We start from the raw sequence: 27,849 nt of genomic DNA on the forward strand, positions 1-27,849 counted from the left end.
AAGTTGAGCTCGATGGGATTTGAACTTAAAACAAAGGGCTGAAAGAAATGCCACTAAGCATTTCGTCCAAGATGCTAATGTTTCTGTCTTTTAAGGAAGGAGGAATTACGGTTCATTATATCAACATAGCTTTTGTTTGATTTGTGCTTATTTTATCGACACCGGAAGGATGAAAACAGAAATTAATACAAAAGGGGCTTCAATTTACAATATAAAGGGACATACCAGGCATTTTGCCCGGCGTGTTATTAATTTTGCCACTACAAATTCCTTACACGAGCAAAAGGCTAGAAATTTGGGGAGAGAAAACAGTTGATTGTGTCGACACTGGTACTTGATGGGTACTCTATTTCATAGAAGTCTGAAAGATGAAAGACAGAGTACACCTGGAAAGAATTTGAACTCAGAACGTAAAGAGCCAGAACAAATACTGTCAGGCATTTTATCCAATCTTCTGGCTATTCTGTTAATCTGTCAGCCTCCATGACCAGTACAGAAGTTGATAGAATCGACAACATCTTTTCTTCTCTTTTAAGTGATTCTTGTGACTACGTTAGAAATTAATATAAATTCAATGTAGAAATAACTTATTTTCGTTGTATTTTCTCGTTCGACCTTTAGGTTTCGTCATTGATTTACTTAATGGGGGTCAATTACCGTTTAGACTGGACTTGTTCAAGGGAATTCGAGATACAGGCTCAGCTAGGAACCCCAACAACAGAGGATGTCACATGGTCGCAGAGACACTGTCGTGCACTCGCACATACATACACAGACATACATATAAACAAAGGGACATAACTTTCATCACAGCAGCCACACAAAAATAAAAACAACTGTACACAGTATTTAGTTGTCTTAAGCCGCAGTCTTATCTGGTGGCCTCAGATTAAATCCTCCCCCAGTGTATCGACTTCCAGTTTGTTTGTGAGGATGGATCGAAGGTAGACCACTCTGAGCCAATGCGTGTTCCCGTTCCCTGGAAAGAAGAATAAAGTAGTAAATATACATATATACACACACACACACACCACCACCACCATATATGCACACACACACACACACACACACACACACACACACACACACACACACAAAACAAGTGCATACTTACTTTTGTTGTTCCTCTTTCTTTTTCTGAAGGAAATATTTCTTCTTCACTTCCTGTAGCTCCCTTGCAAGCCTTTCCTTCTCATATTTATTCTCACTCGCCTGCGATTCATACATCGTTAGTTCGGAAGCCATCACCTGTAAATCCAGTAAAACTCTTGACAATAACATAACTAACGAGACTTTTAAAATAGTGCTTTTTTTTTTTTGTCTTCTAGGTACTAATATTTTCATTGACCATTATCTCTCCATCAATAGGATCAGCTGTAGGTTTGTGTTTGAGAAGCTTGCTTCCCAAACGTGGTTTCAGGTTCAGTCCCACAGTGCGGCACTTTGAGCAAGTGTCACCTACAACAGCCCTGGGTTAACCAAGCCTTGTGAGAGGATTTGGTGCACCATTGTCTGACATCATGTGATGGTCGTAGAGGAACATCACCATCAGACGAGTGGTAGTGTTTGTTTGCAGTCTTTCATGAAAAACATGTCTCACAATGGGGGAAAAATTACTTTGCTAGGAAACAGGGCACAAGGTCTGACATTTGGGGAAGAACATTACTTGATCAACCCCAATGCTTGACTGTTATTTTATTTTATCAATGCTGGAGAGATGAAAAGCAAGATTGGCGTTGGTGGGATTTGAACTCAAAGCATAAAGATCTGATTAAATAATATAGCAAATCATTTTGTTTGATTCTCCACCAATTCTGCTGCTCCACTGCCTTTTATTCACTTGAAAATTATGTTGTAGCATCTGTTTATCACAATAACTTGTATCAAATTAAAAAGTGAACTGTCTATATTTTGAAAAGAATTTTCAAAAATTTCAACAAAGATGTGTAAATATTTTTCCAGCAAATTCGTGAAATTCAATTAAATAATTAGAATTTAATGTTGCACAATATTTTGAATAAATCAAGTAATCTAAGGACCTGTGTATCTTAGAAAAAAGTAATCTGAAAACAAGTGGAAAATAGATTGAGGATTAATATTGTATCAAGTTTGTAATCTGTGAGGGATCTTCAATATGGTCATGTGACCAGTTTCAAACCAGAAAACAAAGATGAAGGATAATAATCAGCCAATGAATTTCAACATGAATGTGTTGGGCCTCCATCAGTCAATGACAACTTTGCATTTGTGTGTGTTTGTGCAAGATTTTTTTCAAGGAAGCTGGCAGTTGCTCCTCTCCATGCCAACACTGCTTATCCAAGGAAAACACTGCCAGCCTGGACCGATGCAGATTGGTACCAGCATCATTGCATGTGTTGCTATTAGAACACAAAGAACTGGAGAAATACTACAAGGTATCTCTCCCAATCATTTAACAGTCCTGCCAATCCAACACCATAGATTGGTACTTTTTTATTGAACCCAAAGGGACAAAAGACAAAGTTGACTTTGGCAAGTTTTGAACTTGGAATGCAATGAGTTACAACAAATACTGCAAGGAATCCCATCCCACACTACAACAATGTCCACTAATTCAATACCTTAAATGAGAATAAACAGGTGAGATACTACACTTTCCAGGTACACACTGTAGAAGAGTTTGAACCCATATCCAAGAGGTCAGCAGTATTCATGAGTCAAGACCAAACATTTGTAAATAAAATACCTTCCCTACTGTCTTTTGAAATCTAGTGTTGAGAAAATGGAATTATTTGTGTATAAATATTATGGTTCTTGCCTTCATTTGTTTGACCTTGCTTTTAAAAGTCTGTTGATAAATAGAAAGCTGTTCTGCTACTTCTGGCCCTGGCTGTCGTGCTAAGATATGTTTTAGCTCAATATAAAGCTTCTCTTTTTCTTGGATTAAAAGTTCCTTCTCAACAACTTCTTCGGTCTTTTTGATTAACCGTTTCTGCAGGGTATGTGTTCGTTGGATCATTTTATACATAGTTGGGTCACTGCTCTGTAACAGAAGATACAAATGAAATCAATTCTTAATAGTTCACTAATTCTTTGGTGATACCTGATAACCTGATGAATAAGTTATGGAAGGACATAATATTTAAATACCTATCTTACATGACTTAATGGTGAAGTTAATTCATAAAACGGGGGATGATGCTACGTTTGGCAGCGGAGGAAAAGAACTAGAAATGAATGGACAATAGTAAGACACTAGCTTCCCCAGAAACCTAAGATCAATGCCATACATACTTGACCACATTGCTTCAATGCAAGTTACATTACACACACACACACACACACACACACACACACACACACACACACACACACACATTCTTGTATAAAGACAGTCATCAAAGTTATTGAATATTAAAGATATCCAACAGAAACATACATACATACAAACATACATACATACAAACATACATATATAAATATACACATATATAAATAATATATATATACACACACACATAAATATATATACATATATAAATATACATATATATACATACATATATTCACAGTTTATTAGGAATAAAATAGAAGAATAAAGAGTAAAAGTAGTTAGGAGAATATAGGCAGGAGAATAATGTTCACAAGTCATCTTTTTCTAACTACTTTTAATCTTCTATTTTACTCCTTATGAACTGTAAATATATTTTCTCTCTCTCTCTCTCTCTCTCTCTCTCTCTCTCTCTATATATATATATATATATATATATATATATATATATATATATATATATATATATATATATATATACACATATATATATATATATATACACATACATACATAACATACATACATATATATATATATATATGTGTGTGTGTATACACACACACACATGTTCAATTCTATTAAAATATAGAATTATATATATTTATATATTATGGAAATCAACAAGATTTGAACTCAGAACATAAAGTGTTGTTGGAACTAAAAGTAGCAAGACATTTTTCTGAACACTCTAACGACTCTGATGAACAACTTATAAAAACGATTTATAATAAAGAGTGTTATAATAATAATAAAAAAAAAATAGGAGGTCAAAGTTCAATGATGAAAAAATGGTTGATAAACATATTGCATCCAGAGACACATTTTAGAATATCTTGCCAAAATAAAATATCTGACAAATCAGCAAAGCCTTACTTGTCAGCAAATATTGTTCCTGTGAATGTATTGTGTCCTAGACTGAGGACGAGTGCAGGATACAATGCCAACATAACAAAAATATAAGGAAAACGTGTATAAAACGCATTAAACTTCTTTACCTCAAGTTTCCGCCATCGATGGATATTGAGAGGATTCTCAAGTTCTTCTTCGAGAGCTTTACAGCGAGTTCGTTCCCGTAGCAGTTCCTTCTGCGTGTCATATACTTCTTGTCTGATACATCAAAGATATAATAAACATTGTGATATGTAGATATTACATGATAAACATGATATCAAATGATTTAAAACATGTCAGAAATATTTTAAGACAACTATTTGGTTATGACTTAGTTATGCAGAATCAGGAAAACGTCAGATGAAATGCTATGTAAGAACTAGAACAAAGCCACGCTGCCTATAGATATACTATGATGATCATCATCATCATTGCCATCATCATCATTTAACATTCATTTTGTATGCTGGCATGGGTTGGACAGATTGAGAGGAGCTGGCAAGCCAGAGAGCTGCACCAGGCTCCAGTTGTCTGCTTTAGCATGGTTTCTACAGCTAGATGCCCTTCCTTTATGCCAACCACTTAACAGAGTGTACTGGGTGCTTTATATGCGGCACCAGAACTATGTCATGTAGTACAAGATATTTATAAGACACTGTAACAATTCTTCCAAATTAGTAACAATTTCTAAATTTGTGTCAACAAAAAAAGTCCGGTTGCTTATTATACTGACCCAGGTCAAACTTGATACTTAACTTTTATTGACCCTGAAAGATGAAAGACAAAACTGACCTTGAATGAATTTGAACTCATAACAGGCAAATATGTCAAAAAGCATTTTGTCTGATGCCTTACTGACTTTAATCTTTTCTTTATCGTTTTCTCAAGGAAGACAAGGGGACATTACGAAACTATGGGGTTTGGATCATTCATGAAAATAAGGCATCAAAAACAACAATACATTATAATCCAAGTTAATCATGGAATATGTTATTATTACACTGATATTTAAACATTTTCTTTATTATTATTGTTGCTCTTGTTGTTGTTGTGGTGGTGGTCGTCGTTGTTGTTATTCTGCTCTGTTTTCAAACAATTGCCATCTTATGAATAAAGTTTAGTAGGCAATTGTTCCATAATAAAAGTCAGATTTATTTTGCTTCTCAAAGTCTTTCCACAGCAATTTCCCAAAACATCCTAATCTGCTGATCGAGAACAAACAGAAAATAAAATGCAAATTCGTAGCAATTCACGATTTTCGATTAAAAAGTTTACATAATCTTACTATATGAGTCTTTATCAAATACTTGGAAATCTTGCTGTGTTGATGAATTTAAGAAATACCATTTTCAGCATATTTCTTTTAAAATGCCATCATTTTTGACAACACTGGTATACTAGTAAATTATGTCTGATGATATTTTCTGCTGCATTCAAAGATATCAAGCTTGTCAACAAGCTTTTGACATCTTAGTCGATACCTTTAGACAACTTTATAATATATTTGTAGTTGGTTATTCTGACAAGATGCTAAATTGGTGGAGACACATTAAAACATTGAGTGGAGAAGCGAAAACATCAAGTTAAAGGTTGTCAATGTAAAGCTGTTAGAGTCTGTAAAATGATTCTTTTACCTCTGGAATTGCTAATAATGAAATTCCTAAAGAATGGTTTGCAATAGCAGATGTTGTCTTTGAGGCTATTATCTCAAAAGGTTTGAAACGAAAACATGAATCTAATGATAATGGTAACCTTTCTCATGCCAAAAAGGTGGCACTGTGAAAAGCGAAACTTCAGAAGATGAGCATTTTCAGATCAATTCTTACAAATGTCTTGTAAATTTTGTTAGGAGTCTTCTTCAGTCCAAATAAGATTTAAGAAGTTTTTACTATAACTCTCAGTCTAGTTATTGAGTGAGTTTACCACTGACACTGCTACTAAGCTCCAGTTACTAAGTTCCATTCTAGATTTCAATCAAACAAAAGCCTGAGTAATTCTATCCTCATTCAAAGAGGAGTTGTTAAAATATGAGAAATATAAAATCAAAAGCAGTGAATGACAATGATAATGATAATAATAAAACGATTTTCATAAGATATACTTTAATTACACACCTGAGATCATTGACATTGGCCACAGATTTTTCAAGAATGATTTTCTCTCTTCTCAGTTTCTTTATTTCCAGTTTCAAAACCCGTATATCTTCGAGACGTTGATCGTACTGAACCTCACCTTTGCTTAGCGTTGACTGCTGGATTTTAATTTTCTCAAACAACAATGCCAATTCGTCATTTCGCCGAACCAGCTGAGTTCCAAGAATATCTCGTTCGCTTATCACCTGAATAAAGAATAACATACCTGATATTTTAGTGTCTTCCAAAGTAAAATTGGTGTTATTTTTACAGCCAGATTCCCTTAATACAATTAACAACTCAACCAAGCCTTCGTTTTTTAAGGAATTCCAAAACATATACAACAAGACAATGATGTGACTCCAGTTTTTACCTCCTCATCATTGTCCCTTGAGGAGCAGAAGATCATAACTTTACAAAATCACTGCTTTAAGTTATCATTATTTTCTAACAGTCCTGTATTGTTACCTTCCATATAACTTTAATTTAACATATTTCATTTTTGGTTTTTAAAATAAAAACCAAATAATGAAACTGAAAATGTCTGCAATACCAAATTCCTTTGATTTCACAAAATTTTGTCAAAAAGAATTCTGCAACCAATAACACAACTTTTTCCTCTCAAAAAACAACATCAAAAATCTATTTCATATTACCTGATCTAACTCCTTCTTCTGACGGCAACGTTCAACATCTGCATCTCTGATAATCTTCTTTAATTTTATTTTTTCAGACTCCTGAGTGTTGATGTATGCCTCAGTTTCGTTTGCTTTGATTTTCATATTTTGGAGCTCAATTTTCAAAGCACTTTTTTCTTTCTCCACTCTGGCTCGAGCTGTCTGCTCTTGAACAAGTGCTGTTTCCTTTGATTGAATTTCCTCTTTAAGTTGATCAATTTGATGATTCATAATCTTCAGTTTGCGTTTCTTTTCTGTAATTTCATCCTAAAAGAAAAAAAGAAAAAAAAATGGAAACTGTTTTGTTTTTGTTTTTCATTTTTATTTCTTTCTTGTCTAAAATTATTTCTGATTGGAATTTTGCTAAGAATTTAAAATTACATCAAAAAATGAACAAAACTTTAAATATTTATGCAAAAACTGTTCTTTTATTTTGTGACCATTAACTAGTGCCATGCAGAAACATTATATTTGCTACAAGAAGAGATTATGTCACTAATGGAGTCTAGCAACATACTGTTGGACAGCCAGTTGATGCAGTTTTGGGAGTGGAATGATATATACCAGGATTCTTCTAAAAGCTGTAGGTGATAGCCCGGTGTTTTATGCAGAAGAAATTTTATTTCTCATCTGCTTAACAATATAGAAATCAAAGTTAATGAATTTAGAAATAGATCCTTGTGATTATTCAAAGCTGTAAGCATTAAAAAACTCATTAGATCTCAGTTGGAAGACATTGATTCCATGATTAACAAAGATGCTATTGACCAGAAGTGTATGTTATACAAGAAGGAAGCACCATAAACTAATTCTTAATCTTACATTCTGTAATTTAAACCATCTTCACATTCACACTTTCAAATAATCTTCTGCATATACTTTGTCAACTGGGACCAAATGTATAATTAATAATTAATAATTAATAATTACAGGTCAGCTTGTCAGCAGAGTTGTGGTTTGACGTAACTCACTAACTCAATTTACAGGAAAATTACCAGAATTCCTGACTCTTGCTCTCATATTAATGTAAGTACTTTCATTCTACATTATCATGATGATATCACAGAAATACAGCAATTACCAGCTCAAGAGAAATGAATAGTCATCACAGACTGGCATCGAGATATGGAATCGACCGAAAACCTGCCAATTATGCTGAGTAGTTTCAATACTCAAGCATCAAATTACTGCCTTGTCTTTACTGAACAGTTCTCTCTCTCTCTTTCTCTCCCTCTCTCTCTCTCTTTCTCTTTCTCTCTCTCTCTCTCTCTCTCTCTCTCTCTCTCTCTTTCTCCCTCTCTCTCTTTCTCTCTCTCTCTCTTTCTCTCCCTCTCCCTCCCTCTCTCTCTCTCTTATACACACAAAATAAAAACTATCAAGCAAAAACAATTTCATATTTTTTAGGTATTTTAAAGAATTTGATTAAAAGAAAGGCTAAAGTCATTAAGGAATTATCAAACAAAAGATTCTGAATCAGAAAATACTAACAACTAAAACACGTTATTTCCTAATGGCCATTCCTCAACACTTCAAGAGGCACCAATGGACCAAATATCACCAACTCACCTGACATTCAATCAAATGTTTGCTATAAAGATTCCGGTCACTTCTCACAGCTTCGTAAAGGTTTTGTTGTTGTTTCAGTTTCGTTTCGGCTTCGGCAATTTTCTTCTTGAAATCGAATATTTGCATTTCCCTCATTTTCACTTCTTCCATCAATTGAAGAACCTGAAGCGAAAGTATTTGGTAAGAATTATACACACCAAAGTTAATACCAACGCCACCACCTTTGCCACTGCTGACATCACCACCACCACCACCACCACCACCACCACCACCACCACACACTCCTTAAACGTGTGCTATACAGGGGATGGCTTTGTGTTGGGAAGAATAATTGTTTGTTACCTGCAGAAATAGCTTTGAATATGTCACATACATACATACATACATATACACACATACATACATACATACACACACACACATATGATGATGATGATGATGATGATATATACACATATATATGCACATATGTGTGTGTTTGTGAATGCATGTAAGAGTGTGTGTGTGTTACATTTAATAGATGACCATATCCACCATTGATATATTTAATATTTCAATTCTCTCATATTCTCTAATGGATTTCCTCAAACTGGTGTTTATTTAAACTTCTAAATGTCACATCTCCATTCTGTATCAGTAAATTTAGGTCATGGATTTCTCTGTTAATATGTTCTCAGTTTCACAATCAGTCGACAACACCAACTGTTTGTATAACATGTATATAGACAATATATTACTTCAACCACAACACAATATAGAGGCTCCTTAAGAAACATAAAGATTTAAAATCCCATGCGTTAGAGTCAGTAATTATTTAGTGTGTTTGGAGTTTGTACAATAAAAAGGGTTTTGCATGATGAAAGAATAAGTTTATTTAATAAAAAGAAAGAGATGGTGATATATATATATATATACTCATAAATATGTGTGTGTGTGCAGTAAACATTATCCTGACTCCAGGGTTCCCCTTATTAAGCAAATGGTTGATTGTCCCTATCAGTGGATTGTGAAAGGAAAAAGGCTTATCAACTTCAATGTAAAAGATGAGAGGGTACAGAAAATCAAACTGATTATTACAGATTGAAATTTCATCTGAATCAATGAATGCATAAGCTAAAGCATGCAATTCTTGTATTTTGCTTTAGCGTTGGCAAAGAAAGCAGATATCTTTCTGAAATGTTGTGTAAATCATTCATATATTTTCCATGATTCCTATCAACCCCCCCTTGGGGAAGACATTTACCCATAAACTAGATTACATGAAATACTTAGGGCCTGACACATAATTATATTTGCTTTTCGCATTTATGGAACAGATATTATATTCTACACACTTCTTGACAAAAAGGTGCAGCAGGTGTGTCTTCATGGAGTTTACATACCTCATAACAAGCAAGAACTATGTGTGTACGTGCACACACACACACACACACACACATGTATTTATATGTGTATACATACATACATACATACATACATACATACATATCAGAGGTGTGTGTGTTAGAAAGATAAAATGCTTAACTGTTGATCCTAGAAAAGACAACTGTAAATGAAGCCAAGTCAGAATTGGGTCAAGTAGAAAGCCCCCGTGGCCTAGTGGTTAAGGTTTTGCTCTCACAATCATAAGATTGTGGTTTCAATTCCCAGACCGAGTCGTGTATTAAGTTCTTGAGTAAAACTCTTCATTTGCCTTTGTCTCAATCACTTCAGCTGTAAATAAGTTCCACCAGTAACTGGGAGGTTAACCCTGAAAAGGGCAGATGTTCCATTCGGTGGGCAAGTGTTGCCAAGGAAAACAGACTACATTCCAGCTTTATGAGTCATAAGACTCATCACAGACCTAACAAACGAACTGTGTGGAGCAGGGGGGGTGGTAGAGAAAGGAAGCAAAGAAAGTGAAAGGATGGATGGTCAGGGGTGGATTGGGAGAAGGAAGTAATGAAATGAATATTAAGGAAGATAAAAACAAGAGAGAACGGATGGAAAGTTTGCTAGCTTAGAATCGAAGTGGAAAACAAAGGCTCAGGGTTAGGCGTTAGGATATTAGGGTCACAAGGAGTTTGTTGTCTGAGGCAAATGTAGAGTAAACAGAACTGATTGTTAAAAGAGAAACAAGAAGAAGAGCAACAAGTTTTACAGGTATTTTTGCTTCTTTTCAATTTATGTTTGGAACAAATTCTAACACATCAACAAATAACAAAAGTAATTAAATAAAACAGTTTGTTTTATTTAATTATATTTCTTTCTTTTTTCCATTTTTTTTGTAATTTTTCTTTTGGCTTTTAATTTAAAAAAGAACAGTATTGTAGAATTATAGAATGAGGATTTAACAATCTTCCAAAACTCAAATCTCTCCACCATGAAACATCATATTCTTGACTATCATCTTTTAAGTGAAGAAATATTATTTTGATTTTTGTGTAGTGACTGGGATGCATTGCAGACTTCTGCTAGGGAAACAATATTGGATCAATTATAGGGTTTTAGGAAACAAAAAAAAAATGTTTTACAGACCATTATGTCAGACAACACTCAACTTGTAACGAACTGATCAATACATTAATTTACCTTATGCGTGAGGTCACTAGCTTCATTGATATATCTGTCTCTTTCTTTCTCCAACTGATAAATCAACTTCCTTTGTTTCTGAGCCTCATCTTTATGGTTGCTTATCTCTTGCTCAAGGTTCTTCTTGTTTTGTTCCAAGGCTTTCACCTGATTGACGTGTTCTTCTTTCAAATTGATTGCTTTCCGTAGATCCTAAATAACAAAGTAAATATGTTGTTTCACAGAGAAATATTTTATTGGGGGAACCATTTAGAAACACATTTTTGAAACCAGCTTTTTTTTTTTATACATTAACTAAATCTCCTAAGATATTTGACCTGTTACCTATGCAAGTTGAAATATTTTACTGGGTCCTGTCTGACTGACATCTTGAGGAGTGGAAGCAAAAAATAAATAAAAACAAAATTAAATGCACTAAATCATTTAGTCAGATGGTCTACAAGTTCAGACATTCAACTGCCTTATTTGGACTTAAATATTACTAAAAGACATCAGATTAACTTCCTTTATTCTTTAACATCCATCACTGAAATGAATAGAAAGTTAGATGACCAGGAGAGAAATAGTTTTTGATTCATGATATGTTTATGGTAAAAAGATTATATTGGACATGACCATTCAAAGAAGCACAACAGAATGACGACAGAAACTTCTTTTTTGTAAGACCACAACATATCTGTTTGGACAAACTTGTAGTGATATCATCACATGAAAGTCAGTTGTTTTGATAGAGTTTTCTAATTGGAAACAACAAACCCTGGGTTCAATTTACAGTATAAGCCTGCTACAAATCCATCAAACATGAAAATAGGTTTCCATTCTACACATTCATTGTTACAACGAGAGGGAATATCTTTTTACATAATGAAATGTTTGTAGATATCTGATGGTTTCTACAGATTTGATGTAGTCTTATTTTGTTTTTACTCTAATGAATTTAATGTTGAATAATTTTATATCATATTTGAGTTTAGACAAATGTATGATATCAACAAATTCTAGAAATCAATTTCATAAATTAACATAAATGCAATGACAATATGAGGTACAATGGTTACCAGGCTGTGAGGTTTAATGTTAAGACTCAGGGTTAGTAACTAGAATGATCATGAAGTTGAAACCTTACTATTGTAACCACTGTATCATGAACCATATTGGTTGAAGGACATTGAGCTAAAAATAAAAATGTTCTTACAAAATGCAAATATTTGAATTTGTAAAAAATCATTGCATCAATGTTGTGCCATAGAAAATATAAATGTAAATTAGGAAAACTGCATCAATCGACAAGAATCAAATTTGAATGAGAAATATTGAGAAAGAGAAAACCATTTATTAAATAATAGGAATATATTCTATGGTATTTGTGAAGTCTAATTACTACACCTAAGGTAACGAGTGGGACAAATGCCTGTCAACTTTCACGACAATGAAATTATATTCTTCATTCACTTAGAAAATATCTCAAACAATGTGTTGTTAATTGCAGAAAATTTTGGTAACCTTTCTAAAAGGCGGCAACCTATTGTTTACACATTGTTTAAATATTTTCTAGAATCAAAATTATAATTTCTTTTACCTTGTTTATTAAAATTACAATTATTAAAATTATGATTTCTTTTACCTGTTTATTAAAATTATAATTATTAAAATTATGATTTCTTTTACCTTGTTTATTAAAATTATAATTATTAAAATTATGATTTCTTTTACCTTGTTTATTAAAATTATAATTATTAAAATTATAATTTCTTTTACCGTGTTTATTAAAATTACAATTATTAAAATTATGATTTCTTTTACCTTGTTTATTAAAATTATAATTATTAAAATTATGATTTCTTTTACCTTGTTTATTAAAATTACAATTATTAAAATTATGATTTCTTTTACCTTGTTTATTAAAATTATAATTATTAAAATTATGATTTCTTTTACCTTGTTTATTAAGTCTCTATTTTTTGTCAATGCTTCCAGATCCTTCTTTTCTTTCTCGGAATTCTTTTTACTTGTTTCAATGGCTAAAAATTTTAAAATAATTGATGTTGAATTTTTGAAAAAATAGAATATTATGAAAAGAAAGGATAAAGTGCAAGGGAACTTAACATACATACAAGTGTGTGTGTGTGTGTGTGTGTGTGTGTAAATATATCATCATCATCATCATCATCAGTATCCTCATAATCATTCAATGTCCACTTTCCATGCTGGCTGGTGTGGAGTGGGGGGGGAATGGTTTGACAGGACCCAGCAAGCCTCAAGGCTGCGTCAGGCTCCAGTGTCTGCTTTGGAATGGTCTGCTTTGGAATGGTCTGCTTTGGTTGAAGATTCTTCCTAAATCCAACCCCTTTACAGAGTGTACTGAGTGCTCTTATTCTTTCTTTCTTCTTTTTTTTTTTTTTTTCTCCGTGTGCCACTGGCACAGGTGAGGTTCCCAGGTATGTTGCAATTCAGTAAAAGAAGAGGGAGAGGAAAAGGAAAAAGCAACCACAACTGAACAGGGAGTATTTGAGGGGGGGGGGGGTTGATGCTGGAGGTTGAAGTAAAAATGGAGGGAGAAGCAGAAGAGTTTTGAGGAGAGGGAATTATATGGGGAGGTGGATGGGTTAGGGTTGAGAAGGACATGAAAGGAAGGTTGTGATGGAGTGCCAGAGCAAAGTGTCAAGGTACAAGGAAGTGGACGTGGGAGGGGATCTGGACAGTGGGTCATGGCAGGAGGTGAGGATGGAGGTGAACAGGGGGGTGGAGGTGAGGTTGAAGGGAATGCCAGTATGGAGAGGTCGAAGGTGACACATATATATATATATATATATATATATATATATATATATATATATATATATATATATATATATATATATATATATATATATATATATATATATATATATATATATATATATATATATATCATCATCACCATCATCATCATATATATATATATATATACACACACACATATATATCATTATTCAGTTTTATTTGAAGATTTCTTGCCAACAGAGAAAGAGTTGGTTTCTAACCTAGATCCAAGTCTCCTTCATTGCAATTTCAAGGTATTTTGTATGTATGTGCTAAGGCTAAATTTTTTTCATTCATTAACATAATGGACAAAAGCCAGTTGACATAGTTCCAGTCTTTGACAATTGGTGCTTTTAAATTAGCGTCAGAAGGAAGAAAGGAAGCAAGGTCAAAATTATGACGAATGCAACTTCATCTGTGGTTTTTAGAGAAAACAAACTGAAATAACTTTATCGACAGAAGCTTTAATGGGAAAGAAAGGAGAAGAGAAGACAAACCATTTGAGAAAAGTTGCCAAATTATTAAAAGCTGTGAGAGAAAGAATTTTCTGAGTTTAAAATGTTCCTAAAAGAAAAGGTCAAGCTAAAAATGTTGAGATTTAAAACTACAATAGTTTTGACAGGCTGATTCTCAAAACAAGACTTATTAATGTCCTTGTGGTATGTTCTGGATAAAAGCTTGCAAATGTCATTTTGAGTGCCTCCCACGAACTGTAGAATGTGGGCAAACTTTGTGCTGTGTATAACTGACTAAAATCTATTGTGATTTCTAAAGTAAGAATACGATGTGGGTTACGACAAATGAATAAGTAAATATCTCTATGAATTCCTATCCATTTCAGTTTGGTGTCATTGTGAAATCTGACCCATGAAAGCCTTTCCAGCAGCTTCAGGTTAGGATTGAACTTGTGCACATTTGGTTATATTTAACAGATGCTGAAAGCATTGAACTGGCAGAATCATGAATGTTTTGCTTGTATGAGATATATATTTCCATGTGTATACACACACACACACAAATCCATAGATTTCTGTTCTAGTTAGTGAGAGAGGCAATGGTAAATGTTGTGTAATTGCATCTATCATGTTTCAGCTAACATCACAACAACAACAACACCAAGAACAACCACATATATTTTGGTAAGGTTACTTTACCTTTCTCAAGAACATTGATCTGAGATTTCAGCATTTCCTTTTCTTTCTCTCCTTCGATTTTCGTGTCTTCCAGAGCTTTTAATTTCCTGCTGATGGTGTCCTTGTTTTTGTTCAGTCGTTCGCATTCTCGTTTCAAAATTGCTACTTCGTCTTCTTTTTGCTACCCAAAGTTATTAGAAACAAAAGGTAGGGAAAAAGGTAGGAAAAAGCGAAAAACAAGAGAATTCTGATCATTGTAATAAATAAATAAATAAATAACAAAGGGGTAAAAAGTACAAAAAATGGATGGAAAATATGGGAGTGGAAAAATTCTAAAAAAAATATTTGAATGAATGGAAAAGTAAATAAATGAACTTAGAATATAAAAATGGAAACAAATGAAGGGAAAAATAAGATAATAAATGTAAAAAATTTCATAAATGAATAAACAAAATATCAATTTTGCTTCTGAGGAAGGATTTTGAGAAAAATAAAAAATAGAGACCAGTTTGTTTTGATTTCTCATTTTTTTTTCTTTCTTTTCTTTTTTGGTACCAGCAAATTTAAAGTGAGAACCATGTCTTCTTTTATCAGCAGGAAATTGTTAAATACCAAACAAAATAAATAATAATAATAATAATAATAATAATAATAATAATAATAATAATAATAATAGCAACAATAATGATAATAATAATAATGTAGGTACAAGTGTGGCTGTAGGCACAGACACGGTTCCAGGTTCAATCCCACAATGCAGCACTTTGGCAGTTGTCTTCTACTATAGCCCTGGGCTGACCAAAACCTTGTCAGTAGCTCTGGTAGATGAAAACTGAAAGAAACCTGGCACACACACACACATACATACAGCTAAGTAAAACATTGCTATACATACAGGCATGTCCAATACAACCATGACCCACACAATCTGTCCTTTGTCTAAACACCCCTAAAAACCCATCTTCTGCACATCCCCCCCCCATCTCACTACCCATGATCACCACCCACTGCAGGCCCCTCCACTCTCCCTCACATGCCTGGCTGCACTCTCTCCATGCTTAAATATATCTAACCCCCCCCCCACACACTCCACTTTCTCTCATTCATTACAGTCATGTCTTATCCATCTCCTCTAAATGAAATTTTTTACATCTTTTGTCTTATTTTCCCTTTCATTCCTTTCTATTTTTATATTTTAAGTTCATTTATTTATTTTACCATTCATTCAAATATTTTTGGGAATTTTTTCACTGGTGCCACATAAAAAGCATTTGTGCTGGTGACATGTCAAATACACTAGCTGCATTTTCTCTCTAGTCTTTGTGTGTCCTCTGCATCTAGGATTGAACTTGGAACTAATGGATGACAAACAGACAACTCAACCACGTTGTTCATTATACCATCACTTTTTATGATAGTAAGACATGATTTTCTCAAAGTTATGACAACAGAACTGTTCTCAGAATGAGGCCTTAGCTTTTTTTTATTTGAAACAAACAAAAAAAACCCAACAGTTAAGTGAGGATTAAACTAGTCGCCATTTAAAAGACATATATTTACACTGTTAAACTGAATGTAAGTAAAGATAGAGAAGATTCGCTGCTTTTCTCTCTCTCTCTCTCTCTCTCTCTCTCTCTCTCATTATGTCCTGTGTATGGAAAACATGTTCAGTTTAAAAACCAAAAAGTATTGTAAAGTCTGTGAATTCTTACCTTCAATTCCTGGTTTTTAAAGACAAGTTCTTGGTTCAACTGTTCACCAACTTCCAGTTGGTTCCTGTAGTCAGAATCCAGCTTGTGGAGCTTCGTTTCAAGCATTTTGTTATCTCGAGCATTTCTTTCTAAGTGAACCTGAAAGAAATACATACAATACATATATGTGTAATATATACTGCATATATTATGTAGTATATATATATATACATATAGTATATGTAAGATATATATATATATAATATATATAATACATATATAATAGATATACTATATGTAATATATATATACTATTTTCAATTTAAGATACTGCAAACAATTATGTTTTATCTTCTTGTCAAAGACTCTGTAGCGAGGCACAAAGAAGCCAGCACCATTTTGAAACAGCAAGATCTCACCTGCAACCATTATTTAAGGAAAAGACAAAAACATTTTCCTTCTCATTCTTCTCACACTGATGCTGAGCAAGACTTTGAAGCCAGGAGCTCACAGCGGACTTTTGTCCTGCTGTGATACCACCTGCATTGTCTCCAGAGGTTATTGAACCTCACGTGTATGGGAGAGAAGGCTAACAACGCACTGCTGTGAAGATGGTTACTGAAAACAAACCCCTTGAATGAAGCACCTGTGAATAAACGGTTATTGAATTTACTCTTCCTGAGAACTTCGTTCTTCATATTTCCAGCTTCTTGAATCAACAGAATAATTATAATGGAAGAAAAAGACACCCCAAAACCCTTCCTTCCATTATAAAATGGTGACCCCAGTCTAAAAGGATTTTCAACAGCCAAAAGCTTCTATCGTTATTAAAATGGCTCACCCTGGGGTATCTTCTTCCATTATAACTCTATTATTTGATCAGGACATATATGAGTATATGTATATTTTTATTAATATTTATATAAATTTGTAGTGCAATATATGGGTCCATAGAAGCATGTGGCTATCACAGCAAGCTCCTACAGTGGACCTGGCTATCAGACCACATAGTAATCCAATATGGATATATATATATATATATATATATATATATATATATATATACATATGATTTACTTCCATCCCATTTCAGTCTATCTAAGTCCCTCACAAGACATTTGTCAGTTCAGGGCTAAAGTAGAAGACACTTACTTTCATTTCTTCCAGACTGTTCTCTTTCTCTGTGATTTCCTCTTTATATTTATCTTTCAGGTATTGAATACGTTTCAGCTCACTTGTTACTGTTTCTAAATCCTCCTTAGTTAGTTTCATTTCTCTTTCTAGTTTGTCCTTCTTCCGTGTTTCTCGCTGTGATTCAGAGATTTTCACCTGAATGTCATGCGTTAGCTGAAATAGAAACAAAAGGAGACAAAATACCATTAACCATTGATTAACTCAATCACCAATATTCAGGAACAGCTATTGTCCTTCACTTCCAATCTTCTGTGAAAACCTTTCTGGTTAACATGGGGAAATATTTGTTTATTTGGAAATAGATGAAGGCTGGTGGGTGACTGAAAAGGCATAAGGCTGTGGAAAATCTGTTTCAAGATATTACATCTGACCCGTGAAAGCATGGAAAAGAGGATGCTAGAAGGATGATGACGGCAACAATGACAAGAACGATATGTTATTTTGTGCACTTGTATGAAAAGAAATATTTCTTGCATATTTGAATATTAAAATAATTTTGGAGCAGTTAACATTTTTCTGCAACTAAATCTACCTTTTCTATCATGAATGCTTAAACTTATGAAGTAGAAGTAGAGCATTTTATCAACCAGGCTGATTAAAGAATTGCAGAACAATGTCCTTAGCCTGGGGCACAGTATACTGGCTGCACTCAAGTTCCAAATCTTAACCTGTAGAGTCATCAGTTCATTTCTGTAACTTTACATTCTACTGCAATATTTCTGTTGCTAAACTCAATATGAGGTCATTCTGCTATGCTTCAATGATTCAAAGAATTTCTATAATTAATTGACGACTTAGCACCAAGGTAGAATTTAGAAACAAAATTTGTAGAATAGAGTGAAAAAAAAAGAGAAAGAAAGAAAGAAAGAAAGAAAGAAAGAAAGAACCTTACTTCAGTAATTTTTTCTTCAGTTTCAACAATTCTCTCTTCAAGTATCTTCCTGGTTTCAGAAACATCTGACAACTCACTCTGCAAGTTAGAAATTTGGTAAACCAATTCCTCTCGTTCAATTTCATGAGCTTCTTTAAGTCTGAATATTTCTTGCATTCTAAAAAAAAAATAAAGGAATCAGATGAAGAAATTAGTGATTGACTTGTTTAAGGAAGCAGAGGAGGACAAGTGTGGGGTAGGGGTGTTGGATTCCTTACCAAAGGACTAACAATTCACACATTCTAGCACAGTGTTGGTTCCACTCTTGACTCTGTGTTGAGTCAATGGGGAAGCCTCTATGCAGTTGTCAACTTAATAGAAATAGCAGTCTAATTTCCATCAAATCCTTTCATTTTAAATAATAATAATAATAATGAACAAGAAGAAATATCAGTCATTGTAGCCCCCAACACACAATAATGTGGGATGGACACAACTGGAACTCTTTGGTCAAAGATCCTTTTTTATCACAGCTGACCAGAAGCCAAGCAACACTTACACCTTTGCTGGACCCATGAATAAGATACTGAACACTTGCTGATCAATTCTTCTTCTTCACCATCTGTGGTTTACATAATTGACTATAAGCCTGACCACTTCTTGTCAAACTGTCCAACCCTTGCCAGCATGGAAGGAGGACATTGAACGATGAGGATAAGGAGGAGGAGGGGTTTTTTTTCCCTAAATTTTTACCAGTTGCTAACAATTTAAAATATGTTTTCTCAACATGATTATTCAATATCTTCAGAGTTTTCGTTTAACATAAAGAATTTCATGTTCAGTTGCAAAAATTAAATTAAAACTTGGTATTTTTCAAAGTTTCTTTCAATTTAATTACAACATGTACAACAAAAGATTTGATTTAATTACTGAGAAATCAAAAATAATATTTAAAATTTTTAATTTTCTTACAATAATTTTTCTTATTCAGCCAAGTCCAAATTTAATTTCTTGCTTTAATCATAAGGTATAAAAGAGGAATATTTTCACTGAATTTTTCCATTCAGTTGCTGCTAAACAACAATCAGAGGATAATTTCTTCTAATTCTTTTACAATTAAACCATTTCTTACACGTGATTGCAAGAAATGTAGGTAAACGCTCCAGTGTTGAATTTTCAGTTAAAATATTACAAAACATTCTCAAAGTCAATGTTTTCTTGGTCTAACCAGGAATTTTGGCATTTCTGAACTTGATTAGTATTGGAACCAACATTGATTTCAGGATCTCATCTACTGAGTGAAGAAATGGCAAGCATTGTCCTTGGTCTCAGACATTAAACTACAAACTACACAGAACAACAATCCTTTTTACTAAAACAACCTTCAGATACACAACACTCTTATAACATGGACATACAAGATATAAATGGAAAAAAAGAGGTGCCAAGATGTGAGGACAGAGAAAAATTGATGTCAGTTCAAAGTTAGATAACTCAAGTAACTTCATGCCAAAACAGAGTCTCCATCAACCGAATTTCATTCTCAGGTTGATAATACTGATCAACACAAATGTATGGTTGAAGAGTTCTTACCCTTGGTGTGCTGAACAGTGGGATCAAACCTGGAACCGTGCAGTTTCAGAGTAAATTCCTTAATCCCAAAGCCATACCTGTGTATAACATAACTGACAGACCAGGAAATTGGAGAGCCTCCACACGGTCATTCAACCTGCTATAAACAGTAGCCAAAGCTCCCTCAAATGACACCATACTGACTTAATGAACACTTTGGATAATGTATTCCTAGATAAATAAAAAAGGTGTGTTGATCATGACTGGAATGTCTTTTGCTTAGCCAGGGCTGACACAGTTTAACAGTGACATCTGGTCCTTGGGTACCTTTAGCAACGTCCACTCTGTTACATGTATTTGAACCAGGCTTTCAGTTTAAAGATAACATCATTCCCCCCTTTACACCAACTTCAGGAGGCCTGGCAAAGGGCCATCGGTGCAGCTTTCTTTGTTTCATTAACAGAAAAGAAATCTTTATAAAGTCTGTAGACCCTAACCAAGAGTTGTGATACAACATGTGAACAATTATAGAATGCTACCTCGACTTACTTTTGTTCTTCATTAACATCCAATGCCGTTCCTCGATCCAAGGTCGAAGATATATTCTCAATCTCATTCTTCAGGCCTTCTATGGCTTCTTTATAAGTGAGTTCCTTCTCTTGGTTTTGATCAACGAGTTTCCATGCCTTTTCCACTTCCTACAACATATCCATTCAATGTACACACACAGTTTACAATCAGTTGTGTGTGTGTGTGTGTGTATGTGTGTGTGTGTGTGTATGTATGTGTATGTACATAGATCTATGGACACATACACACATATATGTTTATATATACATACATATATATGTGTGTGTGTGTGTGTATATATATATATATATATATATATATATATATACATACATATATATATATATATATGTATAATCTATGAGTGGTTTTCTCCAATCAGATTGAAGCTTGGTGTCGCCTCCCGGTCCACCAGTCCTCAGTGAAATTGTCCAACCCATACTAGCATGGAAAACGGACGTTAAACGATGATGATGATATGTATGCATGTATGTATATTCATATATAGGCACGCATATTTATGGTGGTGCTCCAGTATGACAGCAGCCACATGGCTGAAACATAAAAGAATGAAATATATATCCAACAGGCTTTGATAGAATTTTGCCTTCCAAATTTTACCCCCAAAAATTTGGCTGCACCAAATGTGGCACGGAGAGAAAGGTAAGCTAAATTAACAAATAAAAATTTGAAATGGAAAGTGTTACCTTCTTAAGGGAAGCAATGTTCGTTTGGTCTTCTTCGGACAAAATCATCAGATGGGATACTTTGGCCCCTTGGGCTATCATCTCAGCATTTAACTCCCGACATTTTAACATTAACCTTTTTTCATTTTCATGAGATTTCTTCAAGGCTTGATGTAATTTTTCATATTCACCTCTGAATTTATCAAGAGTTTTGTTTGCTGCCAACTCTTGAAGGACCTGTGAAATATTTCGTAGAAAATTTCTTAAAACATCACATTATATATGTATGTATGTATATATATATATATATATATATATATATATATATATATATGTATATATATATATATATATATATGTATATATATATATATATATATGTATATATATATATATATATATATATATATATATATATATATATATATATATATATATATACAAGGGCTAACCAAAAAAAGAAACCGGAATTTTGCAATATTATTCAATTCACTTAGTTTTACATGTTTACACTTTTATTGCCTTCAAAGTATTCTCCATTTGAAGCAAGGCATCGGTCCACAATGCATTGGTTTTCCACTGTTGGAAGCAGTCCTGGAACTCTTGCAAAGTGATGCCTTTTAATGTCTCCGTCATTTTTTTCCCTTCTCTTTCACATCTGCAAATTCTTTTTGCACCAGCTTTTTGTCACCAGGGATGACCTTCAAAAAACAGGTCTGGATCAACATCCAACTGTTCTTTCAGTTCATGACAAGCATTCACTCGTGACTGCTTTTGATCTCCCGTGAGCAAGCGAGGAACAACATTTTGCTGCAATTCTTCGCTCACACTTCGTTGGAAGGATCTCCAAGACACGCCAATCAGATCAACAAGTTCATCAATTGTTCAGTAATGGTCCTCCAAGACCAGTTCGTGAATTTTCATGATGTTTTCATTTGTTTGGGAGCTTGACGGTTGCCCTGAACGAGGTTGGTCTTCAAGCGACAAGTGACCATTCCTAAAACGTGAAAACCACTCATAAACTTGTGTCTTGCTCATGCCAGCAGCATCCTTGTAAGCTGTTTGAAGCATGGTAACTGTTTCAGCTGCTGTTTTCCTGAGCAGAAAAAAAAAATTCATGGAAGCATGCTTCTTTCATTTCAGCCATTGCAAAAATCAATGAACAGGTGAGAAGTACTGCAAAACAAAGACGTATCATGTGGCAGTACAACTTCAATCGACCAGTTGGCAGACTGATGCCTGAGGGTCACATCAAGTGGCTTCTAGTGACAGAAACCTGAACTACAATGGGTTTGTCCCACAGAGAACGTTTCCGGTTACTATTGGGTACCCCCTCGTATATGTATATATATAAAATGACAGGCTTCTTTCAGTTTCCATCTACCAAATCCAGACAAGGTTATAATAGAAGAAACTTACCCAAGATGCCACGCAGTGGGACTGAACCCAAGACCACATGGTTGGGAAGCAAACTTCTTACCCACACAGCCACGTTGGCATCTATGCACTTCTGGAAATATTTTCATTCAGCATTGGAAATTACTAAATCATTCCCCAACTTTAAAAAGTGGTGTAATTCTAATAACCCTGTGTCTATGTCCAGTTCATTGGAATGTCTTTGGACAGGGGCGGGGCCACAGACTTCCACATCTGAGGCTGGTTGTAGCCCCTCCACCACCACCACCACTGGTTTGTTTTAAACAGAAGCAACTTGTCTTTTAGAATAATAAATCTGATAAATCAAAAATTATTGCTTACTTCTTGAAATTCTTGTTCCATAGTATTAAATGCGGTGTCATCAAAAGCCAATTTGTCGACTTTACTTTGCCCGAAGAGTTCCTCCTCAATTTCTTCTTTTGTGTCCTACAAAATATATAAAGACAATTTAATGTATAAGAAATAGTCATCATCATCATCATCATCATTATTGTTAGTAACGCAGTTCTTAGTCCATGAAAGACTGCTTTGATGATCGCTATTACTGTCATTCTGGAACTTTCTGCCTACATGTGCAAAGGCACTTTGGATCGATGTTAAACCTCTGCGCCTTTGTTTTCGTTTCGGGTGATCTATGTCGTTACTGATGTGAAAATTATTTGTACTGATCAGTATCTTCCTGGTTTTCACATCAATGGCTCATCTAAAAGGCCCTTCAAACAGCAATAAATATTGGCTTCAAATTTTGGTACAAGGCCAGCAATATCGGGGGCAGGGGAGGGAACCAGTAGATTACATCGATCTTAGTGCTCAACTAGTATTTATTTTATCGACTCCAAAAAGAAGGTGACTCCGGCGGCATTTGAACTCAGAACGTAAAGAAGGACAAAATGCCACTCAGCAGTTTGCCCGGCGTGCTAACGGTTCTGCTTGCTCACTGCTTTAAACAGCTACAAATATTAATAAACCTTTTTCAAATCACACTTCTATAAAGTAATCCAAAGTTTCAATTAATTTTTGACGCCAATGATACATGGGAGGCAACTCTTTAAGTCTCGTCTAGAAAACACAAAAAAAATATTCGCCAAATATTTCAAAAGGCGAAATTATTTATAAAAATAAACGTTTGTCATTGAAATGAAAGCTTTAATAATTAATATGTATTGAAGCCCGAGAGGAATGGAAATGTTACATTCTGTATGTTACGTATAGCATTTATTTACATCTCTCTTCGACAACATTGTCGCTGAAGGGCACTTTGGTTAAAACTCCTTAGATTTTAGTTTTTTTTCTTCCACAATACCGTTGAAGTGGAATTTAATAAACAGGAACTGTGTAAAGCCAGTCGTATTTCTAACGAAATAATCTTTATTGTATTTTGCGGTTCGATTCTAATATAATATAGTCTTTTAAAGAGGCCAACATACTTTTGCTTCGCCAGAAATCAGACGACAAACTGTTAATATTACATTTTTTTTTTCAAATATTATTCAGATAAATAGAACTTATTTGGGTTCACGAAAAAGATATTGCTACAGGAGGGGGGGTAAGTTATAGCTTCTTAGAAGGTGTATACTCCCTTTAAAGTTTTATAATTCATTTTATCTTAAACGAATCGATGACAGTAATTCTCCATGATAACGTAATTTGAATTGCTTAAAATAGCAGCCAAATCTATTTTAAATTACACCCTTCTGACTAAAAACATAAAGGGGCCCACATTGCATAATGTTGTCGACTGCTTGAAAAAAATATATGGGATGATCAAAGCTGGAACGCCACAAATTATGGGTAGTCAGATACATTGTGAATTTAACCAGAAGCAGTTGACTATTAGAGTTATAAACGATAATTCAAAAATTTATGCTTACTTCTGAAAAATGATCATCCATACTTTTAAACATGACATCCTCCTCAGCTTTTTTGCCTTTGTCATCTGGTTTTCTGTCATCACCTGCTTTGTCTTTACCAGCTGGCTTCACTTCCTTGGGCAGTTTTTCTTCTTGTGCTTTCTCTTCCTTCTTTTGGCTGTCAGTCTCCTCTTTTTTTTCCTATCAAGTATATAAAAACACTTTGATGGATGAAATCTATCTTTACACTTTGAATAAACAACATCAACAAAGGAAACCAGAACAACATGACACGAGAGAAAACTTTTGCCAAATGAGCTAATTCTAAGTTTTATCCCATTTGATGATGGATCTCTTTCTAGAAATCAAGAATTGTAACTAACTGCAATACTTTACAATAGGAATGTATTACAAACAGAATGAACAGAGCAATATATGTTTATAGTGATATCTATTTAACAAGACTTCTTTATTGGAAGAGCCTCAGATCTTAAACAATCATATGAAGTGTTAAACAAACCACAAATGGTAGAACCTCAAAGAAAGTCAAATAACAAAACCAGGAAGAACATTAATTTGAAATATAGTTCTGCATGCTGATGCACTCATATATATATATATATATATATATATATAACGATGGCTTTCTACTTGTGACAGAAGAACACCCTCACTGACCATTAAAAACATTGTGCACTCAAGCAGCAATGTCCATGCAAAATGTCAGCCATGCTTGTGCAACATTTCAGGTTCAATGAGCCTTGCATGATACCTCACAGACCCTATTGGCATGATCGAGAGGCAACCCAACCAAAGATATCTCGTGCCAATACAGGTCACAATCTCAGGAACATGGGATCACCATGATCTCAAGTGCAAACAAAAGACCCCAAGATATCCAGTGCCATTTCTTACATATCCAGTGGTGTATCAGAATGCCTTTTCCAAGAGACATGTTCTGTTGCCAACAACCCAACCATGCATCAGCTTGTACTGCATTCCATACATACATACACACATACATGCATGCATACATACATACACACATTTATTATGTATGGCTTCCTTTCTTAAGGTTTCTTGTCAAGACTGGAGGGGAAAGACGAGATGTTCATGGTCGGAATGTCTTTGATTTATAGATCCATTCTATCAGGGACAGACCTGAGGTTAAGCAACGATAACTATTTTACTGAAACATGACATAATCCTGTTAATAAATCTACCTGCCAGTCAGTCTGTCTGTTTCCTCTCTCCCTCTCCCATACAATAATGGCTTCTGTTCCTCAGACCTGGTTGCCACTCACCCCCAACCTCCACCCCCATCCCATGTATTTTTGACCCACTTCCCTCTCTTCCTCACAACCCTCATCTTGAGTTCACCTCCTCACGACCCCCCAGCTTCACAATAATCCCTACACACAATCTTTCCTTCCCAGAACCCCCTCCCTCTACAATTCTCCCCCCCCCCACACACACACACTCATCAAGCTTCAAGAAAAACAGGACCAACGTCAAATCTCACCAATTTAGGAAAGGAACGATCGCAATGGCTGTGGCCAACGCCTCTTCCGCCGGAGCCAAAAAATAACAAAGAAAAAAAAACAAGAAATAATCCTCTCGCTCATAGAGGGGGGGAGACGGGGAGAGAGAAGGGGAAGAGAAAAAGAGAGGGGAAAACACATTCAGAGAGAGAGAGAGAGAGAGAGTAATATGTGATGTTTATACTTTTCCTCAAAAACCTTGGCAACATTAACCAACTAGGAATCGAACCCTAGATATGAGAATGGATCCTATACAACAACAACAACAGTAATAACATGGGAGCTTGTACGTGGTTACTCGTGCTAGAAATAACAGCCAAAAAAAGGATGCATTTAATAATGTAACTTGAGGTACACAATGCATGAATAACAGGTGGAGTAGTCACGACTGAAACGCCTTTAATCGTAGCTTTGCTAGATTGAGGATGACCTGGGGTTAGATGACAACAACAACAACAACAACAATAACGAGCCTTACAATCATGCGGTTGATTGCGATGAGTTCTTCAATCACCCACAATAGACGGAAAGAACGATACGTTATATATAAGAAAAAATACGTTATATATGTAACATAACCCACATAACATAAATAAATGAATATATATAAAACAAATAAATATTATATATATATATATATATATATATATATATATATATATATATATATATATATATATGCGTGAGTATATATAAAAAGAGAGCTAACCTCCTCCATCGTGGATGTTTTTATACGATGTTTATAATCTCCTAAATAATGTTTATAACTGTAACTCAGGTAACATGGGAGATAACTCTTAACTCCAATTTAAAGTGTCAGTTTGTATACGTAGACTGTCAGAATTGGTTTGCCCAAGAAAATATTTATTTATTTATTTACTCTTTATACTTGTTTCGGTCATTTGACTGCGGCCATACTGGAGCACCGCCTTTAGTCGAGCAAATCATCATTTAACATCCGTTTTCCATGCTGGCATGGACTGACCAGCCAAAGAGCTGCCCAGACTCCAGTTGTTACAAAGGCAAAATGATTAAGAAACTTACACATATATTAAGAACATGTTAACTTTTAAGAACCAAATCACCAACTTCTATGTGTAGTTTGCTTTGAGACTGGTGGAATTTGTCTTTTAGAAAGTATAGAGAGTAGAACTATTTCCTGGTGGCTTTTTATCTATATTTATTATATATATATATATTTTTTTTTTTTTAGGGTAAAGGATTGAAAATTACGACATTGAAACCTTTCCACGAAAAGAGATACAAGGAGATGAAAAGTCTGGAATTTATCAAATTCCTCTGCAACACCAAACTTAAGAAATCTACTGGTGAAAGTAACCGTGGCATTACTT

At 34.4% G+C, this 27,849-nt stretch overlaps 1 protein-coding gene across 1 annotated transcript in view; it reads right to left on the reverse strand.

Annotated features, from left to right (window-relative positions):
* Positions 1 to 27,337, reverse strand: part of LOC106875914 (cilia- and flagella-associated protein 58) — a 27,531-nt gene extending 194 nt beyond the window's left edge. Inside the window, exons 1-18 of the mRNA XM_089366306.1 lie at positions 27,207 to 27,337; positions 24,978 to 25,157; positions 23,428 to 23,532; positions 21,691 to 21,906; positions 20,963 to 21,111; positions 18,863 to 19,019; positions 17,929 to 18,123; positions 16,798 to 16,935; positions 15,107 to 15,266; positions 13,089 to 13,171; positions 11,151 to 11,342; positions 8,580 to 8,741; positions 6,993 to 7,280; positions 6,319 to 6,542; positions 4,309 to 4,420; positions 2,798 to 3,022; positions 1,115 to 1,248; positions 1 to 979 (exon numbers count right to left, since the gene is read on the reverse strand). The exon at positions 1 to 979 is cut by the window's left edge and continues 194 nt beyond it. Of these exons, the coding sequence (XP_089222432.1) occupies positions 859 to 979; positions 1,115 to 1,248; positions 2,798 to 3,022; positions 4,309 to 4,420; positions 6,319 to 6,542; positions 6,993 to 7,280; positions 8,580 to 8,741; positions 11,151 to 11,342; positions 13,089 to 13,171; positions 15,107 to 15,266; positions 16,798 to 16,935; positions 17,929 to 18,123; positions 18,863 to 19,019; positions 20,963 to 21,111; positions 21,691 to 21,906; positions 23,428 to 23,532; positions 24,978 to 25,157; positions 27,207 to 27,215 (2,850 nt within the window). The 5' untranslated portion in view covers positions 27,216 to 27,337 and the 3' untranslated portion in view covers positions 1 to 858. The remainder of the gene's footprint in view (positions 980 to 1,114; positions 1,249 to 2,797; positions 3,023 to 4,308; positions 4,421 to 6,318; positions 6,543 to 6,992; positions 7,281 to 8,579; positions 8,742 to 11,150; positions 11,343 to 13,088; positions 13,172 to 15,106; positions 15,267 to 16,797; positions 16,936 to 17,928; positions 18,124 to 18,862; positions 19,020 to 20,962; positions 21,112 to 21,690; positions 21,907 to 23,427; positions 23,533 to 24,977; positions 25,158 to 27,206) is intronic.
* Between the last annotated feature and the right edge of the window lie 512 nt (positions 27,338 to 27,849).

Source organism: Octopus bimaculoides, chromosome 18 (genome assembly GCF_046866305.1).
Source record: "Octopus bimaculoides isolate indiv1 chromosome 18, ASM4686630v1, whole genome shotgun sequence".
NCBI classification, from domain to species: Eukaryota; Metazoa; Mollusca; class Cephalopoda; order Octopoda; family Octopodidae; genus Octopus; species Octopus bimaculoides.